At 42.4% G+C, this 22,035-nt stretch overlaps 1 protein-coding gene across 3 annotated transcripts in view; it reads right to left on the reverse strand.

The window, feature by feature from the left end:
* Positions 1-1,762: 1,762 nt before the first annotated feature.
* Stx17 (syntaxin 17) overlaps positions 1,763-22,035 on the reverse strand; it is a 51,705-nt gene continuing 31,432 nt past the window's right edge. For all 3 annotated transcript variants that reach the window (XM_040738567.1, XM_040738564.1, XM_040738570.1), the window contains 4 exons: positions 12,856-12,971; positions 12,727-12,777; positions 7,572-7,658; positions 1,763-6,837 (listed from right to left, as the gene is read on the reverse strand). In XM_040738567.1, the coding sequence (XP_040594501.1) occupies positions 6,598-6,837; positions 7,572-7,658; positions 12,727-12,777; positions 12,856-12,971 (494 nt within the window). In that variant the 3' untranslated portion in view covers positions 1,763-6,597. The remainder of the gene's footprint in view (positions 6,838-7,571; positions 7,659-12,726; positions 12,778-12,855; positions 12,972-22,035) is intronic.

Raw genomic sequence — 22,035 nt, forward strand, 5'->3', positions numbered from 1 at the left:
CTCACAGAGAAAAGGCAACTGTAGTGTCGCTTTCCATCCCTATCTAGAGAGACTATTTAGCGGGGTAAGTGTATGACCTTTAGCATCAGAAAACTGGGTTGAAATCCTGTCAAAGTGTGTCCCTCTTAACTTCAGCACTATTATAGCCTAATTCCATTCTCTGCTTGCCCAACAAAGCCTCTGCTCTCCTTCAGCTACCTCCTGTTTCAATACTAGTTGATGCAATTGTAAATCTCTTAGGCCCTGTGATGATTAATATCAACAAGTTGACAAGATCTAGAACCACCAAAGACACAGAATCAGGCCTCTGGACGTGTCTGTGAGGGAGTTTCTAGATGAGGTTAATCTGGGCTGGACCATCCCATGGTCAGAGGTCCTAGACCACATGAAAACCACGCGTCACTTCCCAGCTGCAGATACAATGCCAACAGCTGCCTCAAGCTCCTGAAACTGAGCAAAACAAACCCGTTTCAAGGGCTTTTATTTGTCTCAACAACAAGGAAAGTAATGTAGAGCCTACCAATCCCACAATCCAACTGTAAAATAGATTTCAAAAACAAAAAAACAAAAGCAACTCCCATGGAACTTTGGCTGTAATGGAGATCCAGGACCTTTCTTCCTGATCAGAACTTTCAGTGTGACAGAGAAATGTCTTCACCTCCTGATTCTGCAATCTTCCTAACATTCAAGTACTCAATGTGTTTCCCAAATTTCTTTTGTATCTTGCATCCCTCTTAATGGCACTACACACAGATTAGCTGTTTCCTAGCTATTGTACATTCTATCGCACACCTCCAAAGTTAGCCATGGCCTTGCCACTCAATTGTACTCTCATCACTGTATTGCATGCCAAATACACATATTCAAAGATGCAAATGTATGGTCACAGCCCAAATGAAGGTTCCGGTCTAGTTGGGGAGATCCTACTACCACCCACTAAAGAGAAAATTTCAACTCTGAAGAAACTGACAGGTGGAAGCATCTGTCAGGAAATATGACCATGCAAACTAGACTGGATGTCCTGGACACTAAGAGGTAAATAGCATGACTTTTCTCTATGGGTTTCCAGTAATTGTTTATGGAATGAATAATCATCACAAAGTAAGCATTCAGTATTGAGCAGGGGGAATCTCACAAATGAGAGGTGAGAAAGAATGTCAACTACACTAAATACCAAAAGCTCCAGCCAGTATGAAGAACATTTATGGCAACTAAGGGGACCCTTTCACAGGGGTCACCTAAGTCCGTCAGAAAACACAGATATTTACAATTCATAGCAGTAGCAAAATTAGTTATGAAGTAGCAATGAAAATGTTATGGTTGGGGCTCCCCACATTAAGAAGGTAGAGAACCACTGTTCCAGAGTAAACAAATTACTGTATTTTAAATATATATAGCCTCTCATCTGTTTCCACCAACCAGCTCCATTGTTAAGTCATACATTCAATTCCTCGTTTTCTTGCTATTAACTCCGATTTTTCCCTTGTTATTTTGTTTCATGGAATTCCTCACTCATTTGAAACACAGCCCCTCTTCCATGAGGCATGTTCTTCCTTACCCACTGCTCAAACCCTGAGCTCTACAAAGCCTTCCTATCCGTTTCCATTGAGACCTATTGTGCAACCTCTTCCTGGTACTTAGCATGTTTTGGTGTGACATACCCACTTTAGGTAACTTAATGGCTCACTATCACAGAGTCTACAGGACTAGCTTTCTGTATTTGACACTATCATTCAACACACAACAGGAAATCAGCTTAGTGTTTGTTAAATTGGTGAATTTTATTGCATATTTCCTTATTCAAGCACCACTCAGCAACATAGTAAATGACAAGTCAATTTAGGAAGAACTTAATTTTGCAGAAATTCTTGACTTTCCTTGTCCTTACTTCACCAACACCTACAGTTCAATAATGTGGGAAACTGCTTTAAGGGGTTCAGTTAATGAAACCTAAGTAACACAGTTCAGTAATTAACATTAAGAGGGAAATCTCAAACAGATGAGAAGTGTGTGTGAAAAGCAAACTATTGAATGTCTTGGTGAAACAAGTCATGCAAGGCGCTGGCAGGAACTGATGGATCTCCACTCGCTGTAACGTGGGATCCTTGTGCTTTGGCTACAAAGGCACATGCGGTGAGACTGACAGTTTGGAAGGTTGAGAAATTGCATCTAATTCCCCCAAGAACATTTCTTTCCATTTTGCCTGATTCGAACCACTGAAATTGTGCGGAGACCCAATCTTCAGCTTGCAACTTGACATGGCATAGCAAAAACTTAGTAACACATGGATTCCCCCTCTCTCCCCTCCAGATCATTCTCTTAGATCTTACAAGTAGCTTTGTGATCTTGAGCAAGTTTTTGGCATTTTTTATGTTTTTATTTCAACATATTTATTTGGTTAATATGGCACAGGTGTATTATTGCCACAAACTAATTTCTTTAAGGTAGCAATGCAGATACATAACTCTCTTATTATTTATAGCACTCAAGAAGTTTCTTAGTGAAAGGGTGTCTAAATGATGAACCCAAATAGAACCATTTGTTAGGAACACAAGAGTTAGTAACAGTTATAAAACAGAGTCAGATGCTTACAAATCCAACACTTGGGTGAATACAGCGGGAAGATTGTAAATTCAAAGCCAGTCTAGGCTGCCAGTAAAGCCCTACTTCAGAACACAAGAACAACAAACTCTGCACACACAGTTTTATGACTGGGTAAGGAAGGAAGCACTCTTGCCCCATAGACCTCCAACTACTTGAGAATGTCATCAGATACCTGTAAGCACATGGGCAGCACAGCCACACTCTAGTGTAGTGAGGAAGCATTGCATGGACAAGGAGGACCTAGACAAGGCTTTCCCTCCTCTGCCCAGAGACCATGTGCTATCTATGAGTGAAGGGTTTCTGGGGCTCTTCTCAGAAATGCCTTTGCTTACTAACAACTCAAAGGGTGGTCTGGCTTCTGGGCTTTACTGGAAGGAAGTACTGTGTCAGGTATCTGTAGTTCAGCCTCAAAACTTCTTGTGAACAGTAGGTGTTATCAGCACCCTGTTCTCATGCTGCAGGAAACAGAACATGAGAGGCAGACAGGCAGGAGGACATTTGTGGCAACGTGGAAGTTTCAGGGTAACCCCAGTCCTTGCTCCAGAAGTGTGGCCAGCTCTAGGCAGCTTCAGCATGCTCACTTCCTAGGCACGTTGCCCTGGTTTCTGTGTGTGAGGCAGGACAGTTAAACCAACAAAAGACACAGGATTGAGACGGGAAGAGAGCGGGGTCACAAGGTATGGAAAACAGCCTGTGGCTTTTCTCATTTGATGTGCTATTCTTTGGTGGCAAATCCAAAAGCAGATGTTCAGAAATAGCCTAAGTGTCCCCAGCATCCCACAGAGTGTGCATGGCTTCCAAGAGGCACCATTTAAAGGATAATGTTTAATTGATTCTAAAAGCTATGAGAGATCTGCTTTTAGAGTACTAATGTTTAATTTTATAAACCACTTTAAACAATGATCACAGTCTACGACATATCCCAGTGTGTAGAGGGTGGGGCAGGGTAGTGCTCTTCATTTCAAAGGTGAGGAAGTGCAGTGCTGTGTTCTGCCGTGGCCACAGTTAAGAGCAGGCTGTGGACACCGATGAGGCACCAGAAGACAAAGAAGGAAATGAGCAGTATGGGCTGTCCACGGCTGGCCTTATGGTCACAGGCTTTGGGAGATGCCACACAGCGTATCAGAGAAAGACTGAGCACCGACATACCCAGTGCCACTGAACAACTGCACATCACTTAATCCTTCTGAGGCCCAGGTACCCTCTCCGTAGATGCCTGGTGAAATGCCTAGCTAACTGCATGGGGAGCACCAGTTCTTCTCTAGGAAAAGATATTTTCTGAAAACTCAGGGTGGCAACCTATTTGTAGACTAAGAGTGTTTGGGGGCTGAAAACCAAAACATCAAAATTTATTACACATAATGATAAACATTTATCATATATATATATTCAGTTTTAATACATGCTTCACTGTGGGTTACACCAGCATTTCAGAGAAATTCTCAGACTATAACATTAAAAAAGTCTTTGGGAATGCTGCCATTACTGAAATGAGTCTCTACAAATTTTACTACCTTAATTAAAGTGGTCCTTTTTAACTGGTTGAAATAAAAATAAGACATGAATCATAGAGAAGATAAATTTAACTTGACACTATGGGGCATATTAAGTTCAATTTTAAGATCACTCTGTGTCATATTGACTAATTTATACTTTTAAGTACTTTATATCATTTATAGTTGATTAAACACCTCTAATCAATTTCCACAGAAAGTTGGCTATTTGGTTCAATTGTGGGGAAATGAGGTACAATTTTTAAATAACTTTAAAGCATAAAATTTTAAAGAAGACTGTAACGTCCTTAAGCATTTAGATGGGTAGAGTCAAAACCCCAATACTGACAGTTCATGAGTATGCCAACAGTTCCCACAGTGGCTCAGTAAAAATGTAAAATCCACAAGATGTGAATTTTACAAGCCTCATCCCATCTTTTAACCCTTTGTGCTGAGGCTATTATGGCACACTGACTGAGTGCCCCTTTGGGGTTGACAGAATGAGCACTGAGCGATGAGGAAGATGAAGTGAAACACAGATTAGACAATGGAACATCATTGCTTATTCTTATAATTCCAGCTACGCAGGCTGGACTGGCTGGGTCAGAATTACCCATGATGGAGGTTCAAGAATCTTGTTTTAGTCAGGTGGTAGAGGCACACACCTTAGAACCCGGAACTCCAAGGTAGAGGCAGGTGGACTCTGAGTTCAAGGACGACCTGGTCTACAGAGTGAGTTCCAGGACAGTCAGGGCTACATAGGAGAAACCATCTTGAAAAACAAAACAAATTTAAAAGAATCTGGATGACTTCTGCCTCCTGCTCAGGTTTGACATACCCAACTTGAGCATCAAGAAACAGCAAAGGATGAAGTTAAAAGTAATTACTCCAAATGCATGACTCCCAGTGTCAGACAATGGCTCAGAGGCTAACACGTACTCAAAGTACTTTTTTTTTTTTGGGGGTATTAAAGTCTTAAATCAACAGATAACAAAAACTTGATACTTCCCAATAATTTAATACGATATAGTGCATGGGAGGATGGGTCTTGTGACACAGAGGGGAAGGTAGAGTTCAGTAGAGGTCAAACATCAACATAGTTCTTATAAGAAGGTAAATGATAAACCCTTCCATCTTTGAACCCATGCTCTGGTTGACTTTCTCCTCAGGAAAGATTGAAGAATGAGGTCACCAGTGGCTTCTTCCTATTTCAAACATGTTAGAAGGGGCTGGAATGATGGCTCAGAGGTTAAGAGCACTAACAATTACTCCAGGAAACCACATCTGGCTGCTCCTCCAAAGGTCCTGAGTTCAATTCCCAGCAACCACATGGTAGCTTAAATGTATTAGGATGCAGAGTGAGGCTGCCTGACGTCTTAAATTCCTTTTCTCTAGATTTCCAATCTTCTTGTTTGAGACAGACATGAAGCTGGACTGAACCAAGGCTGCTGTTGGGTTAACACCACAGATCTTTCATCGGGTCTGAACCTTGGCCTTGGCCGTCTAGAACATGAGAGAAGTTAAGCATGAACACAGGGAGGGACAGTGGTGGTGAAGCTGAAGGACAGGAGACAGCCTAGGAAAGGGCAGCGGTAACAGAGTGAGGTAGAAAACTCCGTCTCAGCCCCCAGGAAGACTGAGGGGCCCAGACCCTTGGAGGCAGGTATGTCAGCCCCTTGACGTCCTAAAGTGCCCCTGGTATGATTGTACTGCCCTTAGCCCAAAAATGTTGGAAATATTTACATTTTCTTTTTTCGACTTACGAGATGACAGATTTGGTACAACTACAGATGGAAAATGACATAAACGGGCAGATTATGAGAAAACCCCTCATAACACGGGTAGAATGCCCCTTAGAAGCAGAGCCTTCAGAATCACCAGCTGCAAGTGGGCTTGGTAGCTGGGTTAGACCAGCACATAGATTCTGTGCTCATTACTGGAGAGGCAAGGGAGACCAGAAAGATACCCATGTCACAATGGAGAGGCTGTAAAGAGAAAGTGGGCTTCTCTTCCCATTTTATAGTATTGGTTTCCGTCACCAGAAAATACACATGGTCCAAGCACAACCGGCCCCCAAGTACAGAAGTAGCTCACCTGTGCCCCTTGTGAGGCAACAACATCCCTACCAGACAGAAAGACTCCTCAACTCATCTTCTGTCCCCCCCATAGGAGAAAATCATCTACAAATACGCTGACCCTCATGTGCCCGATACATTTCTACACATCGTAGATCTTAGAGTTATGGTTCAGTTTTCACATTTCCAGGCAGAACTCTTGCTCTTTGGCAGTCTTTAAACTGGACCTGACAGACATCACACCCCTCAGCCCAAGATCCCCCCAACATCTCCATTAACAGCAAACAAACACATCCAGTACTGGTGGTTCAATGCCACATGGACACGGATGGAGAACCTCTTCCTGACACTGCTCAGCAGCTGGGCATCAACAGCGTAAGGGGCTCTTAGGACGGGTGCGTTGGCACCAGCTGGAAGCATGGGCTTTAACTGCATTTTTTGTCATTTTGGCTAGGGAGATCTGGACAGCTGGAAGTGAGCTTCTCCATCATTTTCTGTTTCCTTCTTTGTATCAATTTTCCACCTGTGAAGCCCAACACCCCGCCACCAAGTGCAGCTGCAATCCCTGCCACTTTGAAGCCTGCGAGGAGGCCGATGGGACCCCCCACCACTCCTCCGATGAGTGCACCTGCCACAGGCAGGGCTGCCAGCTTGTATTTTGCAGCCTGTAAAAGAAAAAAAATTCAATTTAGAAAGTGAGTTGAGAAAATCTGCCTGTGGGGATGTGCGCTTCCTCTCATTACTCCTGGCAAGGCCTCTTTAATGCTGGGTTCATAATTAACCTTAGAGATTATTCTGTTTGTGTGTGCGTGTGCGTGTGCGTGTGTGTGTGTGTATTCCACAGGTACTGCCATTGCTCCAGACCACAGAACTAAGGGAGCTTGCTCCGGAGTGGACAGCTACAAATTGATTTTACTTACAAAACAATCAATCCACTATGTGGCTGGCTTATTTACCCCATCTCAGCAGCCACTGTCGGCCAGCGAAGCTTTGACCCAGCACAGGTTACTCCACACTAAGCACCTGGGCTGAAACCACATCGTACACACAACAGACGGTCACACTCCTGAGTGCCGCTGCAGTCTTCACGCGTGCTCTGCCTGGACTAACTGCTGCTCTCCCTTCGCCCTAGGCCTCTGCAGTGTTCCTTCGTAACAACCACATACCCTCGAGTGAGACCACAGTTCATTCTCTTTGGGAAAAAAATTCTCTCATGATAGAACGAATCTGCGAGTAGAATATTACAGCCATTGATTTCTTACACTACCTGTGTCGTTTCTTCCTTATTTCCTTAATTGCTGGTTCCCTCAGCACTGAAGAGAGCAGATCAATTGGGTTAATACTGGAGAGTCCTGGGAGCCAGAGTACCATTGATCTGTCAGCAGGAGCAGAATCTTACCTTCCCCAAGTTTTTGGTTCCCTCTTCCACATTCACAGCGGCACTGCTGACGTGGTCTGCGATGCTGTCAATCTTCTCCTGCTGAGACTAGATGCAAAGGAATTACGAGTGAGCGGTCCTGCTGGGGAGCAGTGGGAAGCCAACACACACTATTTTAATTCCTGTAATCAGGCCCGGGTACTTCAGCCTTGCAGTCTTAATAGTGGCTCATTAATAGCATCTGATAAACCATGTCCAAAGTACAAATTCACTTTCCTGAAAAAGGAGGGGGACTTAATGATTGGGTAATAAAAGGGTGGTACCGTCATAGCAAAAAGCACCTCACACTGGAATTCACTCAAACACACAAACATATTATTCTCCAAATGAACCTACTTTGTAGGAGGAAAAGAAATCCAAACAAGCATTTACATGTCATGTTGGGTTTGATAGCAAAAAAAGAAAACAAATTCAAACAAAGTCCGTAACTTATCTTCTTTGGAGATTCTGGTTAAATCAAATTTACTTTAGGAGTAAAATGCCCTTGATACAACAAATACAAATTGTTCTTTTGTAAGAATGAGACTACAATGCAGTGTAATCCAGCAGGAAATCTTTGCACTTTTGATATGCAATAGGGAGTAATGAAAGAATCTGTGGTCTTGAGTTTTATACTAAATAAAATATAGTCCAAATTAAGATAGTACAGATCAACAATACTAATACAGCAGTCTACCTAAAACAGCAACAGCTGTTGCGATGCAGCAGTGATCATGACTCCTGGAGTCCCTGCTGGATGAATGGTGTAGCTGGGGGCTGCCATTCTCTTCTCTAATGCGTGACATCACTTCAGTGTCACTCATGAGCTCTGCTGACACCTCAGGCACAAGCACTCGGTCCTTACCCTGGAACCAGGATCTCATCAAGATCAACTTTAATTAGTTATAAACACAGAGAGAGAGAGAGAGAGAGAGAGAGAGAGAGAGAGAGAGAGAGAGAGAGAGAGAGAGAGAGAGAGAGAGAGAGGCAGGGAGGGAGGCAGGGAGGGAGGCAGGGAGGGAGAGGGAGGGAGGGAGGGAGACAGAGACAGAGAGACAGAGACAGAGAGACAGAGAGATACAAAGACAGAGAGTTAGGTAGTTAGACAGTTATATATGCACCCATTTAATGGTGAAGTAGAATAGGTCCTAACCAACGTAGAAACTCATGGGATCACTACGACCATCAGGGCATAGGTAACTTCTTTCACTTCTTTGCAGAAGAGCACAGGAGAACTCTTTTCTCTCCGCATATTGTCCCTTCCACAGTGATTCAGCTGTCTTTAATGCTAAGTCTACTGAGGCACACATCCCTCCCCCAGTGGGCGTGTCACGTGAGAACACAGGTGCCAGCGCGGTGCACGCTCTTTCCCTGCCCAACCCCGCTGTCTCCGCGGCCTCTCGTGGGCCTCCATCCCGGGTTCTCCACACTGTCTCAACATCCCTAACCTTTTCAGTCTGTCACACAAATACAGCCAGAGATCTCAAACTTGAGTAAACACTAGATCACCTGCAAAGTTTCTGGAAACACATTGTTGGGTCCTGCCACAGGGTTTTCATGTGGAATCCTGAAATGCAATCTTGAAAGTAAGTGTGTGTGTGTGCATGTGTGTATGCATGCGCGCACATGCACACAATATAGAAGAGGAAATCAGATCTCTTGGAACTGGAGTTACATGAGGTTGTGAGCTGCCTGCTGTGGGTGCTGGGAACCAAACCCAGGTCTCTGCGAGAGCAGTGCGTTCTCTTGTTTGCATCTCCATCTCGAACACTTGGAAGGCACTGCTTTCCAATATGAAACGGGCACACAAAACCTAGGGTGGGGCAGTCAGTGTTCAAATCCCACCACTGCCCTGGTATGTTCTTGGGCTATGCACTCATCTGCACACGAGGTCAGCGGAATTTCTACTTTAGTATTAGAAGGACGACACAAGGAGAGGACTGCAGACTTCCCGCAAGACAGTTGAGCGTTCCTGTTCCTGTGTAGTGTTCTCAGACAGCAGATCTCCCTTAGTGTTCACTGGACTTTCCAGCAAGACAGTTGAGTGCTCCTGTTCCTGGGGCAGTGTTCTCAGACAACAGATCTCCCTTAGTGTTCGATGAACTTTCATTTTCGCAACCGCGAAGCTCCTTTCAGTCAGCTTTCCTAGCCACAGAAGCGAGTGCGAAGCCTGCATTCCTGACACTTCAGCAGTACTCGTGTCTCCCTAACACTCCTGCCTGAAACAATCTACGCTAGCAGATAAGTCACTGCACTAAAACCCTATCACCAACTTCTACATCGTTATAGGCTAAGGCAGAGGGTGAAGAACTCCTTTCCCTTGGGCTGAGGGAGGAGTCTGCTACAGTCTCCTTGACTAGAAAGAAACAGGCAGGTCACAAGAAAGGGGCACTTGTACAGACAGAGCAGGGGCCTGCAAATATTAATATATTTAGAGTTACTGGGCCACACTGTAACCTCTCATTATCTTTGTGAATCCTTTGTTTTAAAGCAAACTATGTACACACCTAAGAGTCTAATGACTTCCGAGTGTACAGCTTTGAGACATTTCATTCATCATGTAGAGGCATCATCAGCATTACCCTATGGGAACTTTTTAGCCTACTGAGTTCAGCACAGCTGTGCATACAAACAGAGTTCCTTAACTGCATTGTTGCCCAGGTATAATCATATCCATGTGACAACAACAGAGGATGTGGCCACTCCTGTGCTCCTTGCTTACTCTGTGACTCTCTGGCCATGTGTCACAAGAACTCAATCATTCTGGGAAGAATAGCAACCACGGTTCTCCTCTGAGCTTCTGCCAAACAGCACTGGATCCCCTGCTCTTGCAGAGATGGTTATGAGTAGGGCGTCTGCATGGAGCTGAGGCTCTGGCCAGAACCTTATGTGTACGTGCTTCTTAGACTGAGTTGTGACCTGCTTACTCTGTAACATGACTGAACACACAACTGCTAATTCTCCACAAGCTGTACTCCTTTCTTTCATATGTCTACCCCCCACCCCCCCCAAGAGAAATGCATTTGTCTTGAGAAGAGCTAAATATATCTTTAGCTTGTTTTTTTAAAATCAACTTTAGTGATGTATAATTTACATGCATTGAAACACATTTAAGAGTGCAGAATGATGGCTTTGGCAAGTGTATATATTTATGTAACCATGCATATGCAGACTTTATGAACTGCATTAGAGTGAGAGATTACTAATAACAATAACTAAATAAATCTTGATTGTAAACAACATATGTGTTGGAGGCTCCTGTATCATTCCCTATCATCTGCAAAATAATAACAGGCCATAAAGACAACTAGTCTAGAGACTTCTAACATTTTTTTCTTTTGACTTAGAGACATCAGAAATAATTCAAACAATTTACTGCTTTCAATTTTAGTCATTACCATCAAGAAAATATGCATGAGATAGAACACACAAAGTACAGGCTCACACCAGACAGTCTAAAACTCACTGGTCCAGGAGAGCCTCAAAAGAAGCAAGTTTCTAAGAAATGAAAATGTGTTTAGGTAGATCAAAGAAACAAGAACATCTACCTCAAAAACTTGAAAACTTCTTATGTTGAAAGAAGACAAAAGTGCCCAGGAGAAATTATATGTCAGATTTTGCACAAGGAAGAGCTTCCTACCCTCTCCTACATTTGAAAGGATGGCTGAACACCAAGCATCCCCATCCATTCTGTCAAAAAGACAGAAGGCCGCTGGTCTGAGAGGCTGGGGCAGAACACAGAATGGAACCCTTCCCCATTCCAACTCTGAGAAGCTATGCTACAGTAGTTTCCACCTCAAAGCCAGCTTGGCTTGTAACTCATGGCCTGATCAAGAACAGGGAACTAGCCTAGCCAGAGCACAAACGGAAACGGCTTTGCACCTGAGTAAACACGTATTCGCATATGTGCTCACACGCCATACCTTTCTATAATTCCCAGGGGGAAAACAAACAAAAAAGCAGTTTAGAAAAACAATGATACAAAATCTGTCTTTTCTCCCAAAATATAATGTGCTCCCTAATCTTTGAGAACAGATTCATTCTGGCCTTAAAAGTTCTTGTCTTTGACTTTACCTTCCTCTAGCTTGGTCCTCAGAAAGTCATCTGAGCATCCTTTCACTATGCAGATAAGGGTTATTATTCTACCTACAGGTTAAATTCTTACAACTGGTTCCTAGCTTGACACCCTGCCCATTCTCTCCTCTTCATCACTGTAACAGTCTTCCTAAGGCACAAACTGGATGACAGGACTTCAGCTTGGTCACATGTCTGTACCAGCTCCTTTAGTCTGTACCAGCTCCCTTAGGCCCACCAAAGCCCCCCGAATTCAGTAGCAGCACAAGTTGGCCCTCATCAATCCTGGCTTGCCTCTGGTACTGCAGGATTTGGGTAATAGGTACACTTACTATTCTTTGACAGTCCACAGAGCTCACTATGTCTTGTCCTAGTTCAGCTGATCTGAAGTGCATCCCTTGAGGCCCTCTATGAACATCTACTCATTCTTCAAGGCTCATGTTAACACTAGCTCTGTGATGGTAGCTTTAATCCTGATGCCTCCCTTCCTGGAATACATGCCTCTTCTTGGGCTCATGAGACTTCTTTCTACACTTCACTTAGCACTTAGTTAGCATGCTTGAAAACTGAGTCTGAGAGTCCCAAACCACCTCCTCCTTCTATGGAATCCCCAAAGGCAGCAAGTGGACTTGAATTATGCCTGTATGCAACCTTGCCAGACTTCCAATGCAGAGAATCTAGCAAAGTACTTTTTACATACTATTTATTATATTGATTTAGGGACCATATTCATAGTTCAATACCATATCTAAATTATAATCTAGGCTCAGTAGTTAAAAACACTTGCTGCTTTGGCACTGGACCCAAGTTTTGTTCCTAGCACCCATATAGCAGCTCAAAACCATCTGTAACTCCAGTGTCAGGGCCTGTGGGCAACACACACACACACACACACACACACACACACACACACACACACACAGGTCTTGCACATTCACACACAGAGGCAAAACACTCATATACACAAAACAAAAGCAAATGTTTTAAAAACATGTGTCTTCTATTAAAATTCTAATAAAAAGGACAGTGACTGATCAGTTCTGAACCTCAGTTACATACTTACATTCACTAGGAGGGAGAAATCAGTGACCAAATGGCTAAGTTCAATTAAATCCTTTAAAAAGAAAGAGAGAAATGACATTACTTACTTTCCCATCTCACGGTTAGCAAGAAGAAAGTATGTTTAACGTACCGCTTCTAAGTTATCCCAGGACTCGGCAGCATTTTGGTCTCGAGGAATCTCAGGCAAGGCATATATCTGAGTCAGACTCTGAGACGCAGCTCCGGCCTCTGCAGTGGGGAGTGCTCCTGGGTGAACACAGGCCATTAGACCTTGCTTCTCAGAAAGCACAGAGCACAAACCGCCCCAAAGACAACTGGCATACAGGAAACTTGTAATTCTGTTTAGGCTAAAAGTAAATGGATCAATCTATAAAAACAGCGTATGTATCCTTGGGCAGTTTGTTCTTTAAGTGAGTCAATGCAAAGGCATTGAGCAAGACCTATCCATGCTCCTCACGCAACGGAATGGCAAGAGATAGAGGGGGAAGAGGTGGCAATGTGAACTACTACACTTGGCCAGGGTTCCGTAAGACAGCAGCAGGAAACAGTAGAGATTCTTCTGCTGCCAAATCCTCAGGCTTGGACTTAGGTATTTTAGTAACAAGGATCAGATACAACAGGTGTCAAAAGCACGAAAGTAGAGCCAACCTGACAGAGTTCAGCCCTGGAGCCCACATAGAGATGAAAGACAGAACAGACACCACAAAGCTGTCCTCTGACCTACACACACACTCACACACCACACACACACTCACACACACCATACACACACTCTCTCACACACACCACACTCTCTCTCACACACACACCACACACACACTGTAACACCACACACAATAATAAATAAACAGTAGGCTGAGGTTTACTCTATGGACGGGCACTTTGATGTCCTCGTAAAGAAGGGAAGTGATGTAATTATGTGTTTGTAGCAGTTAACAGCAGGCTCTGTTGGGGACAATCGCATCAGCGATGAGCACATTTGCCCTAGGAATGTTTTGGACACGTAACTCTGTTTACGTTCATTCTTCTTCCACGGTCTCTTCTACTTCCTTTCTAGTTTTTAAAAACTTTCAACCCACAAAAACTATTTACTAAATACTACCGTAATAACAAGGTAATATATACTACAAATATCTACCTTCAAATCTTTCTGGGTCTTCATGCTGGTTTGGTTAATCTTTCATTCATGAAACTGACACTTGTGGCATGCCTAACAGAGACACAACAGTAGGCTATAAAACCAGCCATGAAGTGACCACACCATAAGGCTAAGATTAGCACTGTGGGCCTGCTCAGAAAGACCAGTCTCAGAAGCCTGGTGTGGGGGCGTGCTGTTCCTGTTTGTAAAGGAAACTGCTGTTTACTCTGCATAGAACCTGGCCCTGCCTCTGCCTCTGCCACTGTTACTATCACGGTCAGAGCTTCCATGGAACCTGTGGAACAGAAACCTAACAGTCAAGTCCAGTCAGCATTATCTGACAACACTACGCCACAGGTCAGTATGATGTGCTTGAGTGGAAGACCGGCATTAAACACTTGTGGAGAGAGAGTGCTCAGGGGTTCTGAGGCTGAAGCCCAAGGAAAAGAAAAAGAAGGCAGGTGGGGAGGAGAGAGTGAGGGGAGATGCCCAAGGTGCCTAACTCAAGGAGAACGCCCTGGCGCTGGAAGGCGTTCGGCCTCGCTGACGCACAGACCGCTCTGAAGACTAAAGACAAGGCTGAGGCAGGCAGTCAGGAGAGACGACCTGGGGCGTCAGAAGGCTTTTCCACGGGCTGTGTCTTTCCCACACGATCACTACCAAACTGCTAAGAGGGACTGGAGGCTGCTGGGAAGCTGGAGGTGACATGATCGAGTTTAGCCGTAGTGTGAAGAAGACACTCAGGATAAAGCTGGCAGACTCGAGTGAAGCTGGTGGCTTCACAACACATCAGTGCAAAATGACGACCTCCAGCTCGAGGGCAGCGACAGCGCAGGCGCTGAGGACACCAGAACCTCTGCTTACTCTACTTTAAACTCGAAACACCTGCAATCCCACACTGACCTTTCTAAACAGTATCTGTTTAGTATCTAACAGTATCTGTGCCACGATGCACTTGTGGAGGTCAGAGGACAACTTGGTGGTGTAGGGGAAGGCCATCTCCTATGCCGGCCCCAGGGATCAGACTCAGGTCTTGGTGACAAGCATCTTTAACTGCTAAGCCATCTCACTGGTCCAACTTCAACACTGTTGTCTTAGTATCAAGAATGAAAAAATGAGTAATACAGAGTTCTATTCTCAAAGAACTTACATTCTAGAAGAATCAGACATACAAAGGGGTGATCACAAAAAAGAGAGGAGACTGCACTGGAGATAACAGAGACAGTTTGGAGGGAGTTCTAATCTAGCTTGCTGTGGCAGGTAGTTCACATATTCTGAAAAGGTGACATTACTAGGCAAAGAGGAGAGGAAATAAATGCTAGATGGAGAGGCCAGCATGAGCAAAGACCTCAAGAGAAAAGTGACAGCTCAGATACCATCGGAAGCTGGCATCATCAAAGCACGAAGGGACAGACCAGCCAAGGATAAGGACACCGAGCGAGGAAAGGCCTTTCTGACAACAAAAGGCTGCTGAAGGCTGACAGGTCTGTTAGGAAATGGCATGATGTCTCGTGACCTGGCCTATTCCTGAGTCAGTCAGACCAAACTGATTTAATTCCTACTTCCTTTCCTTTCCATTTTTTCAGCCAAGCCTAAAAGCGAACGATACTTTAAAGAACCGTGTGGTTATCTTATCTTCAGTTAATGAACACTTTATTCTTTAGATAAAAGCTTGTTTGAACTGATCAGAAAGGGCATAACCAGCTGAACAAAAGATGACAATACAGACGTCAGAATTCATAGTGGTTATTTTTCAATTCTAAATATACAGAGATTATATAGGCGATTACAGGAGTGTCACGTTGCCCATATAGCATATAGATTTTTAATATGATTTTTAAAAGAACATTTTTATTTATTCTTTGTCAACAATATATTTTGATCATGACCAGCCCAAGGCCCTCTGCCTGGAACCTCCAGTATCCTCTTCCTGTCCTCTCTTTCTTTCTTTCTTTTTTTTACTATTAAGTCTAAGCAGTGCCATCTGTATTGTTTATGATTTTATCTTAAAGAATAAACCATCAGACTCAGAGTACATTTTATAACATTACAGTAAAGAGCCAGTCTTGAAAGCTTTCAATTATTTTTTCCAAATGCTTAAAAGTTTTTAATTTTCACTTCAATCAAGACAAATGAATCAACCTATAAGCTATTTTTTATTTCACATTCCATGTAACTTCTTGATCAGTATTAGACAGAATAGAGGTAGAACTCTGTAACTGTGCTTATTCTAAAGACCTTAAGCCACAAACGATACACTGTTAGAGAAGATTCAACTGGAGTAGGTGGGGGCTATAAAACAAGAAAAGATCATCAGATATAAAAAACAGGGATGGGAATTATCTGACATTTTAAACAAACATGAAATGTTTCTGTCAGTACAAAAAGAGATAATTAGGTCATTTCTATCTCACTTGAAACCAAACTACGTATGTGTCTTAGTTACAACAAAGACGTCCTTTCTTTTCCATAGAAAACCTTGTTGTTAATTTACAACTCTGAACATCACAAATCAATTCAAGGCATGACTGTCAAGAAAGAACTCTTTTCAATTCTACGTCTGCAATTCATTTACTTCAACATGTACCTTACTGTTCATCTGTTGACTATGAACTCTTACAAACTTGTAAAGGGGTATGAGTGTGTGTGGAGTGTGTGCGTGTGTGTGGTGTGTGTGTATGTGTGAGTGTGTGTGAGTGTGACTGTGTGTGTGGTGTGTATGTGTGGTATGTGTGTTTTCTAACCTTACAATTGGATATAAAGCCTTGTTACTGGCTATCCATTCAAACAAACCTGAGACTGTTAGGTCCCTCTGGCTGAAGTGATAAGTAAACTGACTGACAATGCTCTGCCTTCTCTTTTCACTTGCTCTCTGTGAACAGCAAAGACTCTAGCAGGAAGTACAGTCCAGTACAGGAGAACCTCCTCTAACCTTCACACAGTTAGTAGTGTTTCTCTACAAAACTAAAGTCAAAGGCATTCTTAAAACTTTTCAAGTTCTGACACCTTAACATTTACTGATCATCATTGAACATAAACCTATCTATCAAAATAAGATGACTTCTAATTCAAAACTTGATAAGAAGAGGATTTTTAAATTAAAATCAACAGGAAATGGATCTGAGCACTATCAGACAAAAACATTTCTGAGTTCTGCAGAACCATTCAGCGCATGCATACACCCAAGGAAAAAAATCTACTACTGCTTCAGATTCTATATGCTGGTCTGAAGGTACCAGCACCTTTAGGACTGAGGTCTTTTCTGCTGTGAGTACTTGTTGGAAAGGGACTAAGACTCCCTTCCTGCTGCTGCTGAAGGGGCTGCTCTGCATGCAGGGAAGGGAGAAGACAGACAGGACTGCAGAGAGGCGCTGCTTCATGCCTAATGCAAGGACCTCCATTCTGAACGCAAACCACCTGGACAGGCTCATCATCCCTCCTGATGGGGAGCAATGAGAAGGAAATGTAGTCCACACAGCGAGACACAAGCGAGCGTCTGTATCAAGCAGCACTGGCAGAGATTGGCTTCTGGAACTCTCAGGATCTGGATAAAGAAATGGCAACACTCACAGCTTCCTCCTAAATTCCAGTTCTTTTCTAGAAAACATAAGATGCCCTATTCTGCTCATTCATTATTTCTGTCTGTAAATGGAAACCATTTTTGTATTTTTGATCTCATTCATGGAAATGTGGCATGATTGCTCCTGAATGTTTCCAACCGATGTATTTAGAGTCAGATTTATAAAGAAGAGTTTTAAGGCATCTGACTCCCATGCAAACAGCACACATTTCCCTGTGTAGGCTGCCGCTACTATAATGGGTATGCAAAGCAAAAGTAAGGAGAAACTAGAGGACACAGGGTAAAAACACACAGAAAGAAGAGTCCATAGCCAGAAGGCAGCCACAGCACACGCCCAACCACCGCACCTCAGGAGCCTGTGTGTGTCAGCTCGTTCCCTGTCCTCTTCTCATTACTCTCCTTTGTTAGAAGTGTTTCTGCACATACGGCTTACTCTGTGACCTCGGGAGCTTGTCAGACCCAGCTTTCCACGGACAGTGGACTTGGGGTGAGAGAACAAGCAGCCAGAATCTGAACTCTCCACTCCGGGTTAGCTATTCCTTAGCTATGTGGTGTATAAACAGAATGACGGCCTTAATCATGTCAGCACTGTGTTCTCCAAGGGCAGTCATTAGATGTCTACATTATCTGACATTCCATGACTTGAGAGATTTGAGAATTGATACTGCTGAAAATTTATTTCACATGCTGGTTCTTCTCCCTCATCTTCTGTCTAATTTTTCTTATTTCCTTAATGCGCATGCTTCCTGATTCTGCCAAGTCTCAGGTTTCACACTGGTCCTCTGCTTATAGTAAATAGTAATTGTCATGGAACGAGTAACTCCCTAGTGATACATACTCAGCTGTGTTGGCCACTAATAGTTTTGCTTGGATAAATGCATATAATGCAATGATAAAATGTAAATTAAAACAATTATTATGTTACTGTTTTCAGAAAAATCCTGGATGAATTCAAGTATTTTGCATCAGATAAAAACACTACTGATGGGCCACTTGAAGTTACATTAGGAGATTGACACCAACTACTCTTTCCAGAAAACCCTACTATCTTCACTGTCCTTACTGCCACCATTGTCAAATGTCTAGGTATACATTTACACATGGAAGTAGAAAGCTCAGTCTCTACCTATGCACAAAAGGCATCAGCTCCTATGCTACGGTAGGAGCAGCCTCCTCTGCACCACATGGTGGTGATAACCACAGAACTGTGAAAACAGTAATGACAAACTACCAAAAAGCTTGACCCCAAATATTCTTTAAGAGCTGGCTGTGGTGGCGCAAGCCGGTAGGATTTGCTGCAGAGGCACAGGCAGGCGGATTTCCAAAGAGAAACCCTGTCTCAAAGAAAAATAAATAAAGTAAAAGAAAAAGAATAATAATAATAGATAAATAAGCCACGTAAAAATGGAAAATACACAGAGAGTCTGGATACTGTATGCTATTGTGTTTTTCAGTTTTTTGATTGCTAAGGAAGGAACAACTGCTAAAGTACACTTGATCATAAATGCTGCTAAATTAATTCAACTTAGATCTTTTGAAAATGCCTTGACTTCAAAATTTAAGTATAAGGATATGTTACTTGGAAAAGGACTTTTTGTTTATGTTTCTACAGAAAATGGAAAGCCATGGATTCCTTCCAGGCTTCTGTGGTTTGATGAACCAAGACCCCCAGAAGCAATGGCCCAAGTGATTCAACATCTAAAACAGTTAAGATGATGGAGCTTTACAGACCCCGAAAATAAGGACTTATACAGGTTTCTGAGTTTTGTTGTGATCCCCATGGTCTGAACAGCGCCCCCTTCCAGCATGAAGCAGTTTGGAATGAGCGATGTCCAAACGCCCTATTGTTTATAAATCTTTGTTTTCATTTGAATGGGGTTGCTTATAATTGGTTAATGGTCATAGCCAATCTCTTTTTAAAGGAAAAATGGGATTATGGTATGGAAATGAATACTTGGTATGGGTATGGTGTTTCATTTATTGAGACAAATTCAAGGTCATTTTTGTGATGTGTATATTTCTCCTCTTGATTAAGTATTGTGCTTATACTGATCTTTTAAAACGTAATGCATAATTAAATACAGACTATAAATAGTTACTTATAATAGTCAGAACTTATAGTTAGGTAAGTTAGGTTTTCTAGATATACAGAAATATATTTGAGATATATAGACAGTCTTCAAACCTTTCAAAGACCTTCAGAAAATGGCATTTAAAATGGTTTAGGGTTTTTCTTGACAATGAGAAATGTCTGCTCCTGGCATCACCAATTACGTCTGAGAGGAAGATGGGCATTGAAGAGACTTGTTATGGAGTTTGCTTTCAACATGGCAAGATTAGCCATTTGGGCAAGAAACTGCTCTTGCCTAGACTGTTTGACTGTTGCTGTATAAACTGGACATGCAGGACCCACAGGAAAGTAACTGCTGAATTCAAACAGTCCTTCAGGGTTCCTGCTTCATGGAAGAGTCTATGCAGAGTCTATGAGACTTTATGCAGAACACAGAAAAATTACTGACAGACTGCTGATGCAGATGGACAGTTTGAAATTTCCTGCTTTTCTGAGAAGTCTTCCAGACACACTGTGGCCTATGGGCTGAAGATGGATGACCCAACATTACAGAGGAACGTCAGGTGACTGTCCAGGCAGCAAGATGTCTCTGTCAATTCTAGTGTTTATATATTATCTTTCTGTGGTCTTTGATGGAGTTGAAGACAGATAGTTATAGTTTTCCTTAGTTATGATAAGACATAAGCTACATATAAAACTTTGGACTCACAAGGATGGGATGGATGATATTTTCTTTAAATCTTGCTAAATGTTGATAGACAAAATATTGTAACTGTGTTCTTACTTGATAACTGTTCTGTTATATATAATTTGACTATGTTAAAGCTAAGACCTTTCTTTTGTTTAGACAGAAAAGAGGAGATGATGGGGGAAGTCCTGTGTATATGTCAATAAAGCACTGTTGGCCAATAGGGAAGCAAGATAGGTGGGAATAGGAGTCCAGGAGGACTCTGGGAGGAGAAACACAGGGAGTCACGATGTAACCACCATAGGGATAAGAAGCCTGGAAACTTCTCAGGTAAGAGAAATACTTAGATTAACAATTATGGGATAAATACTTAAGTCAGAGATAGCCAGTCAGAAACAAGGAAGGCCAACAGCTTCATAATTAATACAGAGTCTTGTGTGTTATTTGGGGACTGCAACACAGCAGAGCCCAGGCAACTGGCGGGGGATAAACCAAAGCAGCAGACAAGGAAAAGGCTTCTCTTTACAGCTGGGCACTAACATTTTAGCACTGGCCATGCAGAGAAGTGACCAAAGCACCTTTTTTGTTGTTGTTTGGCTGGTTTAGTTTTCTTCACTTGTGTACCCAGGATGGCCTTGAAGTCTCAATTGCTAACCCTAGTTTAACCCAAGTGCTGGGATTATATGACAGCACCATGCCTGCTCAGTAGCAGCATATCTGAAATGATAAAATTGTCCCTAACATACATCTATTTCCTTTTTTACTTGATCTATAATACATCTATGAAACAGTTCAATAAGTGTAAAACACTGTGCAAGGTACAAAGACTACAAAAGAAGGAAGGAAGGAAGGAAGGAAGGAAGGAAGGAAGGAAGGAAGGAAGGAAGGGAGGGAGGGAGGGAGGGAGGGAGGAAGGAAGGAAGGAAGGAAGGAAGGGAGGAAGGAAGGAAGGAAGGAAGGAAGGAAGGAAGGAAGGAAGGTGAAAGGCTACCCAGAAACTGTGCTAGGCAGCCTAAATGTTTCTGCATTCCCTTGCAAAGTACTGAATCATTAGCAGTGAACATACACACATTTCAAATAATCTAAATTTAGAGATAAGGAGTGGAAACAGAGTGCCTTGGTAGATAAAAAAAGGAAATTGACCAGATATAGTGTCCCTAAGTTACCATTTTAACTTCTAATTAATTTTCAGCCCATATTTTTCATGAGGATTAAAAGTCTTTTAAGAGATATAAAATGTAAGGAAATTGAATAAATTAAAAGTAAAAGATAAACAATTACAACAGAAAAGGAAACAAGGTGAGCAGTTATACAATAAAACCAACATATTTTATAAGTTTAATTTTTGGTGACTAAAAAATTTGGTTTTAAGCTTTCTAGGAGATAACTAAATTAGAGAAAACTTATTAGTTATTTATTCACTACTTAAAGATTTAAATTTAAATCAAACCACCCAACTAACCAAAAACAGCTACTTTGAAGTACTATGATGTATAAGCCAAACATTTTTTCTGCATGAAAGACACTAGCAGAATGTCACCAAGGATTATCAAATACATCCTTGGAAATGATATAACACTGTGTTCATAAGGCTGTTTCTTAGACTATGGCTTCACAAAAGTTGACACCATGATCCCACCGTAGATTTTTCATTTGTTAGTTAAATTCAGAGAATGGAGAGTAGAGAGAGGTCTGACTGTGTGAAGACAGAGTCTAGTAAGAACAGCTCCCAAACAGCCTGCCCCTGCACTGGAGAGGAGAGAGGTATACACTACACACAAGGACAATGTTATCTTTAGGAGTAACTTAAACTTTTCTTTTCAATATATGGAC

This window comes from Mesocricetus auratus, unplaced genomic scaffold, assembly GCF_017639785.1.
Source record: "Mesocricetus auratus isolate SY011 unplaced genomic scaffold, BCM_Maur_2.0 Super-Scaffold_6730, whole genome shotgun sequence".
Classification (NCBI taxonomy): domain Eukaryota; kingdom Metazoa; phylum Chordata; class Mammalia; order Rodentia; family Cricetidae; genus Mesocricetus; species Mesocricetus auratus.